This window comes from Cucurbita maxima, unplaced genomic scaffold, assembly GCF_002738345.1.
Source record: "Cucurbita maxima cultivar Rimu unplaced genomic scaffold, Cmax_1.0 Cma_Scf00012, whole genome shotgun sequence".
Lineage (NCBI taxonomy): Eukaryota > Viridiplantae > Streptophyta > Magnoliopsida > Cucurbitales > Cucurbitaceae > Cucurbita > Cucurbita maxima.
Window position 1 is genome coordinate 132,688 of NW_019272028.1, and position 18,891 is coordinate 151,578.

Sequence of the window (18,891 nt, forward strand, 5' to 3'; positions counted from 1 at the left end):
AAAAAAAAAAAAAAAAAAAAAAAAAAAAAAAAAAAAAAAAAAGGAATATGATTTCTTTTGTTTACTTCTGTTCATCTAAAGATTCTCTTTCCCGAGGAATTAATATATATATATATATGTGTGTGTGTATTTTAAAATTTCAGGCTGAAATTGGTTCAATCAGTGCAGACATTAAGGTCCTGCAGGAGAAGTCAATGGATATGGGTCTGAAGCTCAAGAATCGCAAGGTATTCTCCATTGGATGAAGAAACTTCATTACATTGGTAATTTGAAAAAACTGAAAAGTTTAATTCTTTGGATCTCATCAGGTCATTACAACGGTTCACTTAGTTGCAATATCCACTGCTGTTTAATTTAGCAAAATATCGTCACATTCCTATTTTCCAGAAACTTTAAAGATATTTATGTGGTTTAAAAGTATCCTATATAAAAACAAATCATGTTCATACTTTAACCATTTGCTACCCCCTCCCTCCTCAAAAAAAATGCTCTCTCCTCTATCCTCTATCATCCTCCCTCCCTCATTGGTCTTAGGTGCCATGATCATTTTGTAGCAACATTTTGGACTTCTTTAACTATCATATTTTGATAATATTGTTGGATGAGATTGTTCAGTGTTTGTTGGGCTCGGAATAGATGGCGAAGCTTAGTTGGAGGAGGTGCTTTTGAATCCTCCCTTAAGAGAAGAAGGGAAAGTTTTGTGGCAAACTAGTTTCTTTGCAATTTTGTGGGACATTGGCTTGAGAGGAACTATAGAATTTTTAGAGGGGTGAGAGATGGTGTGAGGAAGTTTGAGAGGTGGCTAGGTTTAATGCCTCCTTGTCGACATCAATTACTAGCCCTTTTTGTAATTATGAAGTTGGTCTTGTTCTTCTCGATTGTAGTTCTTTTTTTATATTGTTAGGGTTGGACTCCTTTTTTGTTGAGACTTGTTTTTTGCAAAAATAAAATAAAATAATAATAATGTTCAATAAATACGTAATATGCATTTGACATTGATTTTGAGTAGCAGTTCAAGACTTCATATGTTTTCTTTCTCTTTTTCCCCCAGAACAAAGCAACTTTGTATATTCATTAATAAGACTGTCATTGATGTATTTCCATTTAGCGAAGAAAACATGGAAGTAGTAGTGTGAAATAATATTCACTTATTTTATTCTCTATTGATTTTTCTACATACTAATAAAAAAATGCTTCTTCAGATACTTACCCAACACAACACTCTCCACAAAGTAACAGGAGATGCTTAAGTATTTTCTTTGTGATATTACAGTGTTCCTTATTAGTTTTTTTTTTTTAGGAATCCTTCTCATTCTAGGCGTTGCTTTTCAGGTGGGAACAAGCACATTCTTTTTTAAATAGCATGTGCTTTCTCATCTGTGTACTCTGGAAGTTGTTAATAGGACTTTTTTGGGGCTTAGCTTTCCTCCCCTTGTGTAATTTCGCTTAGTCTGTTAAATGATAACTTTCCTATAGAAAAAGGTCGTTTATGGGACATGAAAGATTAGCGGCCCAGTAAATGTATTCATGGGGTCCTGAAAAGTTTCTTTTCCCTTTTTTCTTTCTCTTTAATACTTCTGTAAGTGAGAATCCATGTGAATTCATGCAGCGGTTGGTTTTTTTTGAAAAGATGAATTGCATGTTCTCATTATTTTAACAAAGGTTACATACATCACTATTATGTGTTCCTACTCTATCATTTTTTCTCATGTACTACTGGCTTTATGTTCTTATTCAGGTGGCAGAATCAAAATTGGCGAAGTTTGTTGAAGAGATCATTGTCCCTCCAAGGATGATAGACATAATTGTTGATGGAGAGGTATTGTTGGTATCCGTACATTTCACTCCTTCCATTTGAAGCTTGATATTGTTTGTAATTCACTTTCTTTTTGTTCTTGCTCTAAATTTGTTTTTGGACACCTTTAATTTTTTGGTATCCCTCTTATATATCGTGTTATTGTCCTTATTAATTTAGTTTTCCTTTTTTCTTTAAATTAAAAAGGCATATATTTTGAGTAGTTATCAATAGTTAGTTATGCTCATTCTAATACAAGGGTGCTAAATCACCCATTTTTTAATTTGGTTTGTCCGCGCAAAATGTGTGATGCATAAATTTGAATCTTTTTGTATTTCCTTCCCCTTTTTCATTAAAATGCTTATGTTGGATGTTACTATGAACATTTGTTCCTTTATCCAGGTGAATGATGAATATTTGAGAACTCTTGAGATTCTAAGTAAGAAACTAACGGTCGTGGAAGTGGATCCCGTGATAAAAAATTCCAAAGCACTAAAGGATGTACAACCGGAGCTTGAAAAACTCCGTCAGAAAGCCGTATCTAAGGTTGTTTTTTGTTCACAGCAGCTATATTCCCTTGGAAATTAATGTTTGTCTGTGTTTTCTTGGTGATGCTTATGAAGTAGTGTGTTATCTACTCCAGCCTCATTCTCAGGCTCAAGTAGTATAGCAGTAGTTAAATATGTGGAGAAGCGATTAAATTTGAAATCATCTTCCAGTTTGCTGTAACTCTTGACACCAGAGATGATGTTGGTTGGTAGTTTAGAAACAGCATACACCTTTTTTCCCTCTTTCTGTTATTGTAATTAGTTTAAGCATGATATGTGAGTGTTCACAATCACTTAGGTTAGATTAGGGATGTTACATAATTGACAAGTTAGGCATGTAACATGAGTCAAGATTGATAAGTTGCTTTCCGTTATTCTGGAAGTCTTTTAGGTCATGTATGCCCTTTGGATTTATGCATCAGTCCTTTTTTTTTTTAAATAGATACAAATTATACATCATTCCAATTGATGATGTTAAGATGAGGTTAATCTCTTAATTATTTCATATTAGAGATGAATGATGTGGTTACCATTGATTCAACATTGGATTATAAATTTTGAATTGGTGGTTTCGTAGAATTTTCAGTAGTATTCTACTACTTACTTTTTTGGTTCTTTATCATGAACTTCAAAGGTGAAACATATTTTTTTTGGCAGAAAGCACTTAACTTTTTTTCAGTATCCTCTGGTCATTTGCCGTTGGTGCTAGCTAGAACTCCAATTTAAGTGCATATATATCAGAATTGAATATTTGTTTCTTTTTGTTTGTACCACGGGCCGTTATTAAATAACTATACGTTCTATGTATTTTATCATTAGGTCTTTGACTTCATTGTCCAGAGACTCCACGCTTTGAGAAAACCAAAGACAAATATCCAGATCCTTCAACAGAGTGTTCTTTTGAAGTATAAGTAAGTTTAAAATTTTTCTCTTTCCATACTTGTCTTTTCATTGTAGTCTGATGGAAGACTACCAACTATGAAATAAACAGATATTCATTGTGCCAACAAATTTTCAACGAACTTATGTATATATATATATATTCAAGGCCAATGATAAATTCTGAGATAATATATCACAAAACAGGGGAGGGTAAGGCATTCTTCACTGCCAAGAAGTCACGAAGTGGATTTTCAATTGACTTGTGTCAGAAAGCAGATATGATTATAAAATGGCTTAATCAAAATATTTTCTATATAAGGAAACCGATTCTGCTAATAATGTATTCTTCATTGTCTAAAGGGAAAATGATTGCATCTATAATCTTTTCTCCATCAAGACAGATCTCCAAAAGAAGCTAGACTTGCCAAAAGATAGCACCAGCCACCATGAACCGTGAACTCTTGACCTTGTTTTTTAATCCATGCCCAACAAAAAGTTGGAAAGGAGCCACTCTTCAAGACCCTTAGGAGTACACGACTTCCTGAGTTTAGAGACTAATCTAGAACTTCTGCCATGGCATCCCTTGTCATTCATGTATCTGGGGAAGAAATAAATAAGGATTCTCGTTTGGATTCCATATACCATGTTTGTTTTGCATTAAGAGAGTCTAAAAGAAGAATCTGACAACTTTAGGAGCTTTTGTACTTCTACAAAAAAGTAGTAAAGTTGATCTGGCGAACCTTCAGGCTGATCTAGCAGAATTTAGGACATGGATTTATGCACCAAATTCCCTATTTTTTCAATATTCCATTTCTTCAATCGTGGGAATCCTGCAGGTGTCGATACTTATGCTAAGAAAACACTTCTCTCCTCCCTCTCATAAAGGTTCCTGTTGAAGTTGAGTTTTCCAATTTTGCTCCAAATCATTCGACATGTCTTTCAGTATTCTGTTGTGAGGGGTACATGTATAATTTTGTAAAAGAGATTTTTTGGACCTCCCTATGATTCCACAAATCATTGTAAAAGAAAATTTTATGGCGACCTTCCAGTTTGAGATACAAATTAGGTTTTTGTTTTCCTTTTCTGTATGTAATTTAGAGAATTGATTGACAAAATATATTATTACTGCTGAATATTTTGATGTGTTTCTTTTTGTATTCGATGTTGGTTTTTCAATTGATTTTCTTTGTTTTTTTATGACGCATATACACAATGAAGTAATAATCAATGTCGACCTCAACAATAATTACTTGTTCCTTCCCCTGTTATTTTTATCTATGAAATTCAATATTACACCATGATCTGCGTCTTTTTTCTCTACCTGAGGTTTATCATTGATTACTTACTCAGATTTTGCTACCTTAATGATAATGTAGGTATGTTATTTCTTTCCTCAAGGATCATAGCAAGGAAGTTTATAATGAGGTTCGGACAGCATATATTGATACAATGAACAAGGTAATTGTTGAAGAATCATTTATTCTTTAATAGTATGCATGGTTTAATTGAACAAACCCTCGAGGAAGACATGCCAAGTCAAATCCTTGGACAAAATATTACTCAGGGCAATTGTATGCGATTATTGTTTTGAGTTGTTTCCATGCACGGGAGATTCATGGTTCTCTTGATTTTTTTTTCTTGACCTGGAAATTTCAAATAATTGATGCTGGCATGATGTAAGTTGGCGGACTATGTTAACAATGTTTGGTTTTGAAAAGAATATTGAAATCTAAGAGAGAAATGAAGGAGTATTCACGGAGAAGACACAAACTCATACTAGGTTCTTCGACAATGTTGTTTACCATGCCATTTCTTAGTGTAAATTGTCTAATACTTTTTCTTCCTATAGTCATAATGGAAAGATCATATCTTCTAACATGCTTCTAGTCTATGAATATTGTCGTGTCTTCCTTTGGAATTGATATGACATTACTTTGCCACTACTCAAAGGGGTATTAGATTCAAGATTAGAAGAAATGATTTGGAGTATTTTTGGATCCAAAAATAACTAGTTTATGGTATCTTCCTAATGATTTGGAGTATTTTTGGATCCAAAAATAACTAGTTTATGGTATCTTCCTAATGATTTGGAGTATTTTTGGATCCAAAAATAACTAGTTTATGGTATCTTCCTTATGATCAACGTGCATTATTTGGTCTCTACATATGTTTCAGCAGGCCACATGATATATTTTCACAAATCAATAAAAAAAAAAATGTTCCGTTTTTTTAAGGGAAAATATTTATATACGAGTATTGAGCTATTGATGTACTAAAACCAATATTCATGTTTTTCAGGTTTTGAGTGCACACTTCCGCGCTTACATACAGGCACTAGAGAAACTACAGTTAGACATAGCAACATCTAGTGATCTGATTGGGGTTGAAGCTAGAAGTTCAGGTCTTTTCTTGAGAGGAAGGGAACCACTGAAGAACCGCTCTGCTGTTTTTGCACTTGGTGATAGAATAAAGATATTGAAGGTTTTATTATTATCTTAATTCTTGTAACCTCCTTGATCACGCAATGGTTCTCTCACTCTTGTTTGAATTCTAATTTGTGACTTCTTTCATTCTCTTAATTATTCATTTCTTCTTTTCTTCATTCCTGTTTGAACTAGTAGCAGACTTGATCCTTTTAGCTGATTTTACTAAAGTTTTGTATTTATTTTGTATTCCTTATTTCTTATATTGTACTTTCACTTTGATGCATTAAAAATAGTGATATGGTTACATTCACATTTTTAGATTGTACTTTCGTTTTGATGCATTAAAAATAGTGATATGGTTACATTCACGTTTTAAATCACATGTAATAAATAACATCTTGATATAAGTTTGCGTTTATACTAATTGCACTTGCTGCACGTCTTGGTGTGAACTCCATTCAGGAAATTGATGAACCTGCGTTGATTCCACATATAGCTGAAGCCAGTTCAATCAAGTATCCTTACGAAGTTCTCTTTAGAAGCTTGCATAAGCTTCTAATGGACACTGCCACTTCTGAGTACTTCACAGTTTACCTTTGTTTATTACCCCTCCAGAATGTTATTTTTAGCAAGTTTTTAGGTTTTCTAATGAATTCTTTCTACTTCACAGGTATAATTTTTGTGATGTTTTCTTTGGGGAAGAATCTATGTTTCATGAGATCTTTGCGGGTAATTATGATAGAAGTCCTTGGCTTATTGTCAGTTAGCATATCTACACAGACACTAAGTTGCCAATATGAGTTAGAATCTTCCATTACGATTTTTCACTTTCATTAAACTTGTGCTGTAGATCTTATATTCCTATTTTCTTTCAAATTTATCATTCGTACATCTATGAATGCAAAAATCATCATTTTGTAATGCAAATTCATCATTTTGTACTTTGAACCTTGCTACTTCCGACTTATCTTAATGGGAGTCGATTTATGTGGAAGCTGTGACCATGCATATTGCCAATTTCTGACTTTTCTTCTTAGGAAAAGATAATGAATGGAAGATACTTCATTTCCGTTATTATAGTAATTCAGTGTGGTTAACATGATCTGACATTCGTTCTCAAATAATCAGGTCCTTTTGCTGTCATTGATGAACACTTCAATTCAATTCTTCCAAATAGTTATGATGCAATTGGTCTAATGCTCATGATTCTGATAATTCATCTGCATCAGGTACATTATCTTAACTCTGAATCTGGTGCTAATTGTAGAAGCACAAAAAAAGTGCTAATTTTCTAGCTTCTTAATATACTGAAGAATTGCTGCCATGCTAGGCTTCTATTTTAATTCAATGAGGGACATATGCCCTAACTAGAAGATCGGGAGGAGGATATGTCAAAGTGGAGCTTACGATTTAGATAATATCTGAAATTTCTAACTATTTTTATTATCTCATCTAGTCGACGTCGTTTCTTTTTTAAGAGCATGGCTTCATCTGATAAATATCTACCTTTATTTTTTACATTTTAAAGAATTACATGTTTATTTTTTAATTATATTTTTATAAGAAGAAATACGTGAGATGACCCACAACCATTGAATGGATTTTGTTGCATAACTTGTCAGGATATGTCAGATACTTGTTCTAGAAAAGCTTAATTGTGCAACTTGGTTATGACATTTTTTCACTTAGGTTGCATTTTTTATTACCTATAATATATACACTTGCTGATAATGCTCACATGTCCAGCTCATCATGTCACGCCGGCGTATACCTTGCATGGACTCATATTTAGACAAGGTCTGTGTTCCTTGACATGGTGATTATACTTCTACTTAGATTTCTAGATATCAGTTCCATTGATCTCAATGGTGTTAGTTGATAGCCCCCTAGGGTGTACGTGGCCTATGATTGAAAACCTCCTCTGTGTGTAAGCTTTTATGAAGGACCAAAATAAATGTTGAACTGATTAGTAGCTCAATTGGAATTTGAAGGAAGAGAGAATTTTGTAAATGACCGAATGTGATATTTCTTTCGTATCCGAAGTTTCATAATTGTATTGCTTACTCATGAACTTCATGACCTGGTTGTTGGATTATTCGGAGCAGGTTAATATTGCTCTTTGGCCTCGTTTTAAGATGGTATTTGACATGCACCTCAGCAGTCTAAGGAATGCAAATGTGAAGACATTGTGGGAGGATGATGTCCATCCTCACTATGTCATGAGGCGATATGCTGAATTTACAGCTTCACTTATGCATCTGAATGTCGAATATGGAGAAGGACAGGTAGATAGGAGACACAATAATGGGATGTCTTTACTTTTTTTGTCAGGTTTTCACTGCCTAATTAGTCGGATTCTTATTATGCATACACAATGCCATGTTTGCAGCTTGATTTGAATTTGGAGCGGCTAAGAATGGCAATTGATGACTTGCTTATCAAGCTTGCCAAAACCTTTGCAAAATCAAAATCGCAGACAGTATTTCTCATAAACAACTACGATATGACAATTTCTGTCTTGAAGGTTAGGATCCCCTCTCAAGGTTTCTCTTTTTCTAATGAAATCAATGGAGAATAAAGGCAGGAGGTAATGTCAATCCGTAATTTCACATAAAGCTAGAAAGACTATAACAAGTGTGGCAACTTATCCTGATCCCGCCTTGCAGTATTTTTTCTTTTTCAGTCACTATATTTCTTTTCAAAAAAGAACGTTGCTTCGCAGAGTTCATTGGAAAAGAAGGATCTTCACATAATTTTTACGCCCTCGTTGAGGAAATAGAACAAACTACTTGGTCAAGATTATTTTTTTTCAGTTTTTCCTTCGAGTCAGGCACCACATGAGTTTGTTAATAGCTCTATAAAGAGTGTCCTTCAAGGAGAAATTTTATTCGTGTTACTTTGATTTCAGGAAGTTGGTCCGGAAGGTGGGAAAATTCTGGTGCACTTTGAGGATCTACTGAAGAGCAACACAGCCTTGTTTGTGGCAAGTAACATGCTGATTGTGATGTCCTAGCATGGTTTTTTAATTACGTAATTGCATTGCTGATGTTGATATTTGATTGCATATAACTAATATTGCTTAATGTCTTGTAATTGAATGAAAAAGATTGATCTTCAAAACTTTTGTGAGATGAAGACCAACTACCACAAATCTGTAATATTATATAATTTTACATAGCCTGAAGTGGCTCGACCTGTCAAAAAAATATCCAATATACCTATGTGATCTGCACATGCCTTCTGCTTATACACCGTTTCCCCCCTACAAATATATATTCCTTTTTTTTTCTTTATTAGCGAGTCCTATAAAGACGCGAATACCTTCATGCAGGAAGAACTCTTGGCAGAGCATTTCAGTGAACTTATCAAGTTCGTGAAAACCCGCGGCTGTAAGTACTTGAACAATTTTATTTTGACTTTCTGTTACTTATTCAAGTAATGAAGTTAATCAGATATTCTCTTTTTTCAGCGGAGGACCTCAGTTCTAATCCTGACCGACCAATTACTGTGGCTGAAATACAGCCTCTTGTAAAGGACTTCGCGAGCAGATGGAAAGCTGCAATTGAGCTGATGCACAAAGATGTCATCACTTCTTTCAGTAATTTCTTGTGTGGAATGGAAATTCTTAGGGCTGCTTTGACTCAGCTCCTCCTTTATTACACAAGACTCACGGATTGTATAAAGAGGATCGTCGGTGGCTCTGCTCTAAACAAGGACCTAGTGTCCATTTCTTCAATCATGTATGAAATTAGAAAAATTTCAAGAACTTTTTAAGGTTGAGGGAATCAGAACTAAGAACAAGAAATGAAGATAGCATAATGTGTGTAAGCAAGCTGAAGCCAAAATCGGCACCTTCTTTTCTCTGAGCTTCGTTTTATGCATCACATTTTCCATTCACAAAATGTTAGTTGTTCACAAAATTTCTTCTTGCAGGTTGCAGCCCGTGTTTATGTTCGGTTGTGCACAACTTTTGATTCTTCGTAAAATCTCGGTAAAATCTCGGGTTGATGCTCGAGCTTGTGGCTTTACTCATCTGTCACATTTCAGTGCGAAGATATTACATTCATTATCTGTGTCACTGTAAACAAACTTTTCCCATGGAACTCAATACAGCCCTTTCCCCTCCATCAAATTAGAAGAAACACGTTTTGTTGTAAGATTTCTGTTTCAAATTAGAAGAGAAATAGGAACAATGGCTTACATTAGAGTGAAATGTTTAGAATTTCTTCTTCGAAGAGAGGTTTTGCCTTCAACTTGGAACAGACAGACAGAGACATTTGGACAGGGTTAGTGTTTTATGGTTTTTCTAAGATGTTTAATGTCACTCGCCCTTGTCTCTTGTCTCTGAACTTTTAAACACTTATTTTATAGTTGATAAATTTGAATAAAACACCACTATTTTGCTTGCCCCTTAATTGTAAAAAAAAGAAGTATATTATTTGGTCAAAGATATATCTTATCAATTGTAGATTTATTTATATATTCGAAGCCATATTATCAATTTGTTTTTAAAGTTTAGAGATCAAAACATGAAAATTAAACCATTGCAGAGATAAAAAAAAAAAGATATAACAAGTTCAAATATTTTAAATTAAAATGGAATAATTCTGGAAGGGTTCGTATGAAATTAGGAAATAAACGAAACTTCATCCCATTAAATTTTGTTAAAGAACTTAAAAAACTTAGCACGAAACTGAAAATATAATGGGCTGGGCATACATAAAGGACCAAACCATATATGTAGCCGAGACTCCACTATAAAGTTGGGCTACAGAGTTGTGAATTTTGGCAAGTCCAAACTCGGTTGCTTGTCAAAAGGAGGCGGAAGGGAACACTATCAGCCGATTTAGACCCGCAACTTATTGGTCCTTCCAGTCCAGTCTTTATGAGAAGAAGAAGAAGAAGCAGAAGCAGACCAGAGTTTCTCCTTCAGTGTTCACTTCAGCCGGCTTTAGGCATTGGAATCGACCCAATCTTTTGAACCCACAATTCCAAACACGACTTCGTTGCCGCCCCCCCTTCAGACGCCCACAACCTGTTCGCAAAAATGCCTGCAAGTAAACCGGCAGATTCTCGCAGCTCAGCGCGCAACAAGCATACCGGTACGTGATCAAATTTCTCTTATTCTAGTTCTTCATTCAATTTGACCCTCGAGGAAAGGGAACAATCCAATTCCAGTATGCCTTCTTTTCGTGCTGTACAACTGCTTCTCGGGTCCTATTCCCTACGCAAGCGTCGATTTATTCTGCCGACTTCCCTCCTCTTCCAGGGAAGATGGTTTAAATCCCACATTTCATGTCGCGAAGCGCCATCTGTTTTAAATTCCAGAAACTCTGAGTTATCCGAAAAGGCGTATGTTTTCCATAATCGTAGTTTTATCAGATCTTATTCTTCTGAAAAGAGCAGTGGCAATGGGTCTAGCGAGTGGACTGAGAATATTGAGTATCTAGATGAGTCTGGAAGTGTGATTTTCTCCGGTAAAGGCGTTCGGTCAGTTGAACCAGGTCTGGATGACCATGTAATGGTGGGCGGACTCAAAAAGCCTTTTCTGAATGCCTCGGCTGTTGCTAAGATAGTTGAGATCGTATGGAGGTGGAAATGGGGACCGGAGTTGGAATCCCAGCTTGAAAAACTCCAATTTGTTCCTAATATGACACACATCACTCAGGCATTGAAGATTATCAATGATGCTGAGTCTTCTTTGAGTTTGTTTCGTTGGGCTAAGAGGCAGTCCTGGTATTCAGCTAACGATGAATGCTATGGGTTGTTGTTTGATGGGTTGAATCAGAAAAGAGATTTTGATGCCATTCAGTTGCTGTTTGATGAGATTGTTCGTGATTTAAGCAATGATGGGACTGTGTCATTCAGTGCGTATAATCGTGTGATTCAGTATTTGGCTAAAGCTGAGAAATTGGAAGTGTCTTTCTGTTGTTTCAAGAAGATTCATGATTCAGGTTTCAAAGTTGATACCCAAACATACAATTCGCTTATAACCTTGTTCTTAAACAAGGGTCTGCCTTACAAGGCATTCGAGATATACGAGAGCATGGGAGGAGCAGGGTGTTCTTTGGATGCATCTACCTTTGAGTTGATGATACCAAGCTTGGCAAAATCAGGTCGTCTGGATGCTGCAATGAAGCTCTTTCAAGAGATGAAAGAGAGGAATTTTCGTCCTGGCCTAAATGTTTTTACAACCCTTGTGGATTCTATGGGGAAAGCTGGGAGGCTCGACACATCGATGAAGATTTACATGGAAATGCAGCTGCTAGAGCTCAGACCACCTGCATCTATGTTCGTTTCTTTAGTTGAGTCACATGTGAAGGCTGGGAAGTTGGATACTGCTCTCAAGCTTTGGGATGAGATGAAAAGGGCAGGTTTTAGGCCGAACTTTGGTTTGTACTCTATAGTTGTTGAGTCACATGCTAAATCAGGGAAACTCGAGGTTGCTATGTCTATCTTCACCGAAATGGAGAAAGCTGGATTTCTTCCCACTCCATCTACTTACTGCTGTCTCTTGGAAATGCACGCAGCATCGAGACAAGTAGATCCTGCCATGAAACTCTACAACTCTATGACTAATGCAGGCTTGAGACTCGGGCTAAGTACATACACTGCTTTATTGACGCTCCTGGCTAATAAGAAGCTAATTGACATTGCTGCCAAAGTTTTACTTGAAATGAAGGCCATGGGATTCTCTGTTGATGTGAGTGCAAGTGATGTATTGATGGTGTATATCAAGGAAGGTCATACCGATGCTGCTTTGAGGTGGCTTCAGTTCATGGGTTCGTCTGGAATAAGAACTAATAACTTCATCCTCAGGCAATTGTTTGAGTCATGTATGAAGAAAGGAATGTACGAGTCAGCTAAGCCTCTCTTAGAATCCTATGTAGACTCTGCTGCAAAAGTTGATCTCATACTTTACACATCCATCCTGGCCCATCTTGTAAGGTGTCAAGAAGAGCATAATGAGAGATATTTGATGTCCATCCTCAGTGCTACCAGACATAAGGCACACTCTTTCTTGAGTGGACTGTTCACTGGACCAGAACAAAGGAAACAACCAGTTTTATCTTTTGTGAGGGAGTTTTTTCAGAGCATCGACTATGAGCTGGAAGAGAGCAGTGCAAGATACTTTGTGAATGTCCTCCTCAACTATCTCATTCTAATGGGACAAATAAATCGAGCTCGATGCATTTGGAAGGTCGCTTATGAGAATAAGCTCTTTCCAAAGGCCATAGTCTTTGATCAACACATCGCCTGGTCACTCGATGTTAGGAACTTGTCAGTTGGAGCTGCCCTTATAGCAGTCGTGCACACACTCCATCGGTTCAGGAAGCGAATGTTGTATTATGGTATAGTTCCAAGGCGCATAAAATTGGTTACTGGACCTACTTTGAAGCTTGTGATCGCTCAAATGTTGAGCTCTGTGGAATCCCCATTTGAGGTTAGTAAGGTGGTTCTGAGGGCAACAGGAGATTCTGTGATGGAGTGGTTCAAAAAACCAATCGTCCAACAGTTCCTTCTGAATGAGATTCCATCAAGATCAGATATCCTAATGCACAAGTTGAATACTCTCTTTCCCAGTTCTGCACCTGAAATTAGATCTCTTTCCCCTATCAAACCCCTCATTCCCAGGAATTCAGCATAATTGTCAACCGTTTTCTTAAAATAGATAGATTCAGGGGCTCTGCTTTTCAAGAGGTAAAAGAATTTTGTCCTGTAATTCAACTCTGATAGCATTTTACCTTTAGCTCCTGATACTCAAGAATTGCGATAAAAAGAACTCTACTTGTTGCAAATCACATAATCTCATCCCTATACACATAATTATGAACCCAGAGATTCCTTGGATATCTATGATAAAGAAGACTTCCAATGTTTTCATTTGCTTCATAATATTGTGGACAGAACAGAGACACGACAGTAAGACATTCTGGACTTCGTCATTTCTATTTCCACTCAAATGCTGTTTCATTTTCACTCTAGTGGCTTGCTATCGATAATTGTGAAAATACAAAACAAAATGGCTTAGAAGAATCTATATTTATAAAATACTCTATGAACATGTGAGGAATCCATCTTGTGTAATCAAATAGCCTTCTCCACCCACACTTCTCCTTACTGCCTGATAAAGCTCCACCCAGGAAGAGCAATGCAATTCCTCCGTTCCCCACAAGAACGTGGGATTGGGGCTAGCAGGGCACGCAGTAACCAAATCCAACACCGACGCAGCCGGTTTCAGTGACTGAGGGAAATTGAATGCTAAATTGTCCACTTTGTGTTCGTAAATTTTCCCATTTCGATCCACCTTAAACCGCGAAGTGCCCTGAAACTCACCTCTGGCCTCCCATGGAACCCTAGGAACGCCCTTCAAATTCCACCGAATCAGTATAACGTTTTCAGAAGGCTGCCAAATCCGGTACACCTCAATCCCGATCTCCCGGAACAGAATTCTACCATGAAATCTCAACGCCCAGAATATCAATTTGTACCTCTCAATCCCACTGAACGTGTTGAGAGGATCAATAAACGTTATGTCGTCCCTGAAAACGATCGAACCCCCAAAGTTAAGACGGGCAAAAGAGCAGAGGATCATAAATTAGCCTCAGAAATAGAGAGAAAAGTACCTGTAAATGTCGTAATTGAGGTCTCTGGCGAAGATGAGAGGAAGGTCCTCGCGAAGCGTCCTGACAGCGAGGCCGAGATTGACATAAAAGTCGTCTCTGCGGTCGTCGGAGCGGGAATCGGGGAAAGCAGAAGGAGAGGCGAGTTGAGGGCCCTGGAGAAGAGGCTGAGGGGAGTGGACGCTGGTGAGGGAGAGAGAGGAAGAAGAAGAAGAAGAAGCCCTGATTTGAGAGAAGAGAAGAGGATTTTGTTTAGATTTGCAGAGAAGGGAGAGGGAAGGGAAGAGGTGGGGAAGAAGAAAAGCCATGGAAGTTTGAAGTTTGAAGTTTGAAGTTTGAAGTTTGTCAGAAGGAGGAAGGCTCAGGTTTTGAAAGCCATGGAGTAATCAGCTTTGGTTTGGTAAGCGGGTTGTGTGGTTTTAAGCGTGGCCATCTCTCGCGGGTAATTTCCAATTTCCATGGCCTGCCCCTGCCCCTGCCCCTGCCCCTGCCTTACTCTCTTAGTAACCAAATTAAAATATTACACAATATATTTTGCCTTTTCTTTTTGTCCCAGGACCAACTTTCAAACAATTTTCCACAACACCATCCACCAATATTCCTTTTTTTTTTTTGTTTTTTTTGCCCATATTTACTATTATCATATTATCCAAAATTATTTAATAATAGCGTGGCTTATGAAATTAAATAATTAATTACTAGTTTCTACCTCGGTAATTAATTACTAGTTTGCATATCTTTATTTGTTTGACTTCTGATAGACTTTTCTATTTTATTTGAATAAGCTTAATTAGATTTAGTGGTTCAAGTTCTCAAAATACAATATATATATATCAGAAGTCGAAGTCTCAAGGGGGAAAAAGTGCTGTTTTTGTGTTGGTATTTAGGGCTGTCCATCTCTGAGGAGGATATTCCCCAAGGAATGGGTATGTATACATACATTCTTTGTACTACTTTTCCATGTTTTCAATGTGGATTTTTGAAGTATGAAATCCGAATTTTGGTGGTTTCAAGTTGGTTGAATTTTTTGATTAGTTAATAAGATAGTTTTGGTCAAGCGGGCATTTTCATTTTCAAAAATCAGTTTTGACTAAAATATCAGCTAAACCCAAATTTGTCAACTCGGCTGATTTTGACCAAAAATCAAGCTGCTTAATGTCTAACGTTATTGTTTAACATCATTGGGACGATTCTTAAGAGTGGTTTGGATGAATCTATGGAAACAGAGGAATTCTACAGATAATGGCCTCAAATTGGATTGCCCAAATCCATATCCACTATCAATGTTACCTATTTTGTTAAAACATGTTGGATGAACATCTTTTAATCATCTCACCACATGGTTCTGCCTGCACAAATGAATGTCACAGTGAGCCCTTCTATTGCATATGGATTAGCTTGATTCAACAGTGTATCAGGAGAAAAGGAATAATACATTTTCACCCTAGCAGAATACCAGTAAGGAGGTATGAATATTTCCAAGCATAAAATCATATTCTAACAAAGCCTAAGCTAGTTTTACCTGTGTGTATTCATTCAGAGGGCGATTTACACTTGTTTCGTTGTTCGGCAAGTGAGTTTCTGTCATTGTTTTCTACAAACTTAGATAAAATAGTCGAATCATTTTGTCGGTCTCTTTCAACCAACCACTCTTCTCGAAATTGAACATCGACATCTCTGTTCGAAAATATGACCAAAAGCCATTAAAATGTAGTCAAGAAATTAGCTACAATTCAAGGACACGCATAAGGTCAAGTGTGAAAATGAAGGCAAAGGAATTACCTTCTTAAGGCTAGAACTTTGTAGTTCGTTCGGAGGTAATCGGCATACTTTGTAAGTGCATCTTGTGCATATGGTTTGCCCACAGTTCTTATTGCAGCAGCACTGAGTAGATTCTCCAAAGAACCATGTTTCTTTAAGAGCTTCATTGCAGTCTTTCGACCAAATCCAGGAGCAACGTGCTGGATTCCCGGAACGCCATCTACCTCATCACCCATTATGCATCCTATGCGATAAATCATTATATCAAACTTCAATATTCATTTTATTTCCTTTTGGTCAATGATTGCACGTGTTGTGTACTTTATGATAAGAAAATGGCATAAATGTCTGAGCTTCTCTTTCTAAATGGTTTCAACATTCTATGTTTGCAGGCAGTACTTACTAAGACTCAAGTCAGAGCACGGATCACAGTTATACTGAGCAAGGTAGTGTTTTAAGGTGTAAAAGGACCATCTGTTGAGCTCTGGCAAAGGCATCACGAGTTGGACATCTTCTGAAATCAACTGCTTGAAATCTTTATCAGGAGAGGCTATTACTGCCCGGAACCCTCGTTGCAAAACTTGTTCCACAAGTGTAGCGACAACGTCATCTGCTTCGTGACCTTTGATCTTTATAACCTGCAAGATATAGCTTCTTAGCATGAAAAAAATAAGTCTTAATGATTCAGAACATTTATCCCTTCGAAATTTAATACTCAAACAGCAATCACATTAGTCCTGAATAGTAGCAGCTTTCTGCAATTTACATTAGCTACTCTGCAAATATGTCGCAAACTATGTAGACAAAATTCACTTACGGGCACATCACAGCTTCTGAGAGCATCTCTTATCACTTGATATGACCTTCCAGAATTTCCCTTTGTAAATCTTTGTGAAGATGATTGTCTAGTGAATTTGATCCGATGTGCTTTATATGAGGGTAACAACAGCCTGCGATGCTCACTACCTCCTTCCCCATCAATAACCTGCGGAGCCAATACTAATTTGATGAGTTCGAGAAATATTGCATTCTACTGATTCCGATAACCTTTTCTATATTAAGAAAAATCTATTCAATGAAAACAAGTCTCACATGAAGACAGACAGATCTCTAGCTATTTGACAGTACAAGTAAGAGAATGATAATACCTTAGTTACAAAGCTAGCAAGGATGGGGTATCTAGAGTTAAGAGAAAGTTGATGAACAAATCAACATTGAAAAGTAAATCGAATTGCAGCCATATGTGGTTGTGTACATCCATCTCCCAAGTAACGAACTTAACTTTTTCCAACTATAAAGCAAAAAAACAATGCCAGAATCACTATACTCCAACATTTACACTTAAAATAGAAATGAAGATCTCCTTCTCAAAACTTCTGCAGTAAGCACTAGGCCCAAGAGGTGGCGGTGTGATCTTAACATTTGCTCACTGCACTAAGCATTGGGCCCAAAACGGCATGAAAGCAAGTGAAATCTAAATCTTTACCTCTCTTCCTGCACTAGAAACATTATTCAACTGGAGAGCAGGCAGGGAGTCATATTTAATTCTCAATTAGTTGATCTTGTGATTGCCACAAGCAGTTGCTTAAGCAACAAATAGACCTCGCGGTCACTCGACATTCCAAATTTGAAAATGACATAGAAGCCTTAGAAAGCACTGCTTGAACAAAACCAAGTCTTAAGTCATTAAGAAAATCAACTCATAAATTCTGGACAGAAATTCAAGACCCTCTATCATGGGACGTCCCTTAACAAGTCTCCTCGCCAACAGTACAATCATGTATAATTAAACGAAAAGAAAAGGTCCATGTTAAAAAAATAAATAGAGACATGCTCTTGTTTTCATCATCAAGAATTTGAACAGATGTCTGTCATTTGGGCTCAACTGCTGGCCTTTAACCAATTTTTTCATAAACCAATTTAAAAACAACTTCAATCATTGAGAGTTTAATTCCATCAAGTAAAAATTTCCAAGATTTTCAAAGTTGCGTCACTGTAAATAATCAAAGCAATCAAATCACTGAACCCCGTATGTAATTCCCATTCCAGATATCAGTCAAATGAGATGATGTTTACTTCATCTCATTCGGTTAATTTGTAGATTGAAGTTGTCCCGTATGATAACACAAAAAATGGCAGCACGCATTAAACAGATAAACGAATTACAAGCAGACAGTCAGAGAGAAATTAATAAGTTCAGACATCGGCACCGGAATCAACGAGAATCTAAGCAGCGTGTATATATATATGTATAAAAGTGTGAAAATCAGACATCTTATGCGCTCGCCGTTATTGATAATAAACGCAATATAGATAAAATGGCACTTACGGCAATAACAGGATCGCTATGGCTAACTTCCTCGAAGAAGATGGAAACCCAGCGACCAAAATTGTGCAAACTAGGTCTGCTGCCTTGATAACATAGAGGATTTACGTCCAGGAAAAAGACCCTTCCCTTTCTTGGATTATCAGCTTCCATTCTTGGCGGCAATTTTCCATCTTCTGCTTGCTTAAAACCCGAAGAAGTAGAACGAGAAGCTGCCGCGAAGACACTCAGCTTCAATGGCTTGGTTCTCCATGATTTGGCTTTGGTTGTTCTTACCGACTCGGCGGCTTTCAGAGTCCTCGACGGTAAGGAAGTAGGCGAAGCAGAGTTCAAAAATGGCGGAATATTAAGGCCTATGTTGGCGCTCGCCTCAGCCATTTCTAGAACGGGTCCTATCAGGAAACAGAAAACGATGCGGAAAATTGGAAATATGAACGAAAGTCGATAACTTGATTTAATCTGAAAATGGATTTTTCTTTTTTTTTTTTTTTTTTTTTTTTTTTTTTTTTTTTTTTTTTTTTTTTTTTTT

General features: G+C 36.8%; 4 protein-coding genes across 6 annotated transcripts in view; 2 read left to right on the forward strand and 2 right to left on the reverse strand.

The window, feature by feature from the left end:
- Nucleotides 1-10,059, forward strand: part of LOC111487143 (vacuolar protein sorting-associated protein 52 A-like) — a 15,157-nt gene extending 5,098 nt beyond the window's left edge. For all 3 annotated transcript variants that reach the window (XM_023134401.1, XM_023134402.1, XM_023134403.1), the window contains 16 exons: nt 144-227; nt 1,739-1,819; nt 2,198-2,341; nt 3,163-3,254; nt 4,602-4,683; nt 5,524-5,706; nt 6,114-6,229; nt 6,322-6,380; nt 6,780-6,880; nt 7,398-7,448; nt 7,757-7,936; nt 8,041-8,175; nt 8,560-8,634; nt 8,983-9,040; nt 9,121-9,475; nt 9,585-10,059. In XM_023134401.1, the coding sequence (XP_022990169.1) occupies nt 144-227; nt 1,739-1,819; nt 2,198-2,341; nt 3,163-3,254; nt 4,602-4,683; nt 5,524-5,706; nt 6,114-6,229; nt 6,322-6,380; nt 6,780-6,880; nt 7,398-7,448; nt 7,757-7,936; nt 8,041-8,175; nt 8,560-8,634; nt 8,983-9,040; nt 9,121-9,425 (1,746 nt within the window). In that variant the 3' untranslated portion in view covers nt 9,426-9,475; nt 9,585-10,059. The remainder of the gene's footprint in view (nt 1-143; nt 228-1,738; nt 1,820-2,197; nt 2,342-3,162; nt 3,255-4,601; nt 4,684-5,523; nt 5,707-6,113; nt 6,230-6,321; nt 6,381-6,779; nt 6,881-7,397; nt 7,449-7,756; nt 7,937-8,040; nt 8,176-8,559; nt 8,635-8,982; nt 9,041-9,120; nt 9,476-9,584) is intronic.
- Nucleotides 10,060-10,295: 236 nt separating this feature from the next.
- LOC111487119 (pentatricopeptide repeat-containing protein At1g79490, mitochondrial) lies at nt 10,296-13,482 on the forward strand. Its single transcript, XM_023134368.1, has one exon. The coding sequence runs from the start codon at nt 10,831-10,833 to the stop codon at nt 13,297-13,299; it is 2,469 nt and encodes an 822-aa protein (XP_022990136.1). The 5' UTR covers nt 10,296-10,830; the 3' UTR covers nt 13,300-13,482.
- A 33-nt stretch (nt 13,483-13,515) lies between these two features.
- On the reverse strand, nt 13,516-14,714 carry LOC111487121. Its single transcript, XM_023134370.1, has 2 exons — nt 14,279-14,714; nt 13,516-14,194 (listed from the first exon to the last, which is right to left on the reverse strand). The coding sequence occupies exons 1-2, from the start codon at nt 14,581-14,583 to the stop codon at nt 13,708-13,710; spliced, it is 792 nt and encodes a 263-aa protein (XP_022990138.1). The 5' UTR covers nt 14,584-14,714; the 3' UTR covers nt 13,516-13,707.
- Nucleotides 14,715-15,149: 435 nt separating this feature from the next.
- Nucleotides 15,150-18,788, reverse strand: LOC111487120 (DNA polymerase I). Its single transcript, XM_023134369.1, has 6 exons — nt 18,366-18,788; nt 16,854-17,021; nt 16,440-16,674; nt 16,058-16,280; nt 15,798-15,952; nt 15,150-15,624 (listed from the first exon to the last, which is right to left on the reverse strand). The coding sequence occupies exons 1-5, from the start codon at nt 18,738-18,740 to the stop codon at nt 15,808-15,810; spliced, it is 1,146 nt and encodes a 381-aa protein (XP_022990137.1). The 5' UTR covers nt 18,741-18,788; the 3' UTR covers nt 15,150-15,624; nt 15,798-15,807.
- Nucleotides 18,789-18,891: the final 103 nt, after the last annotated feature.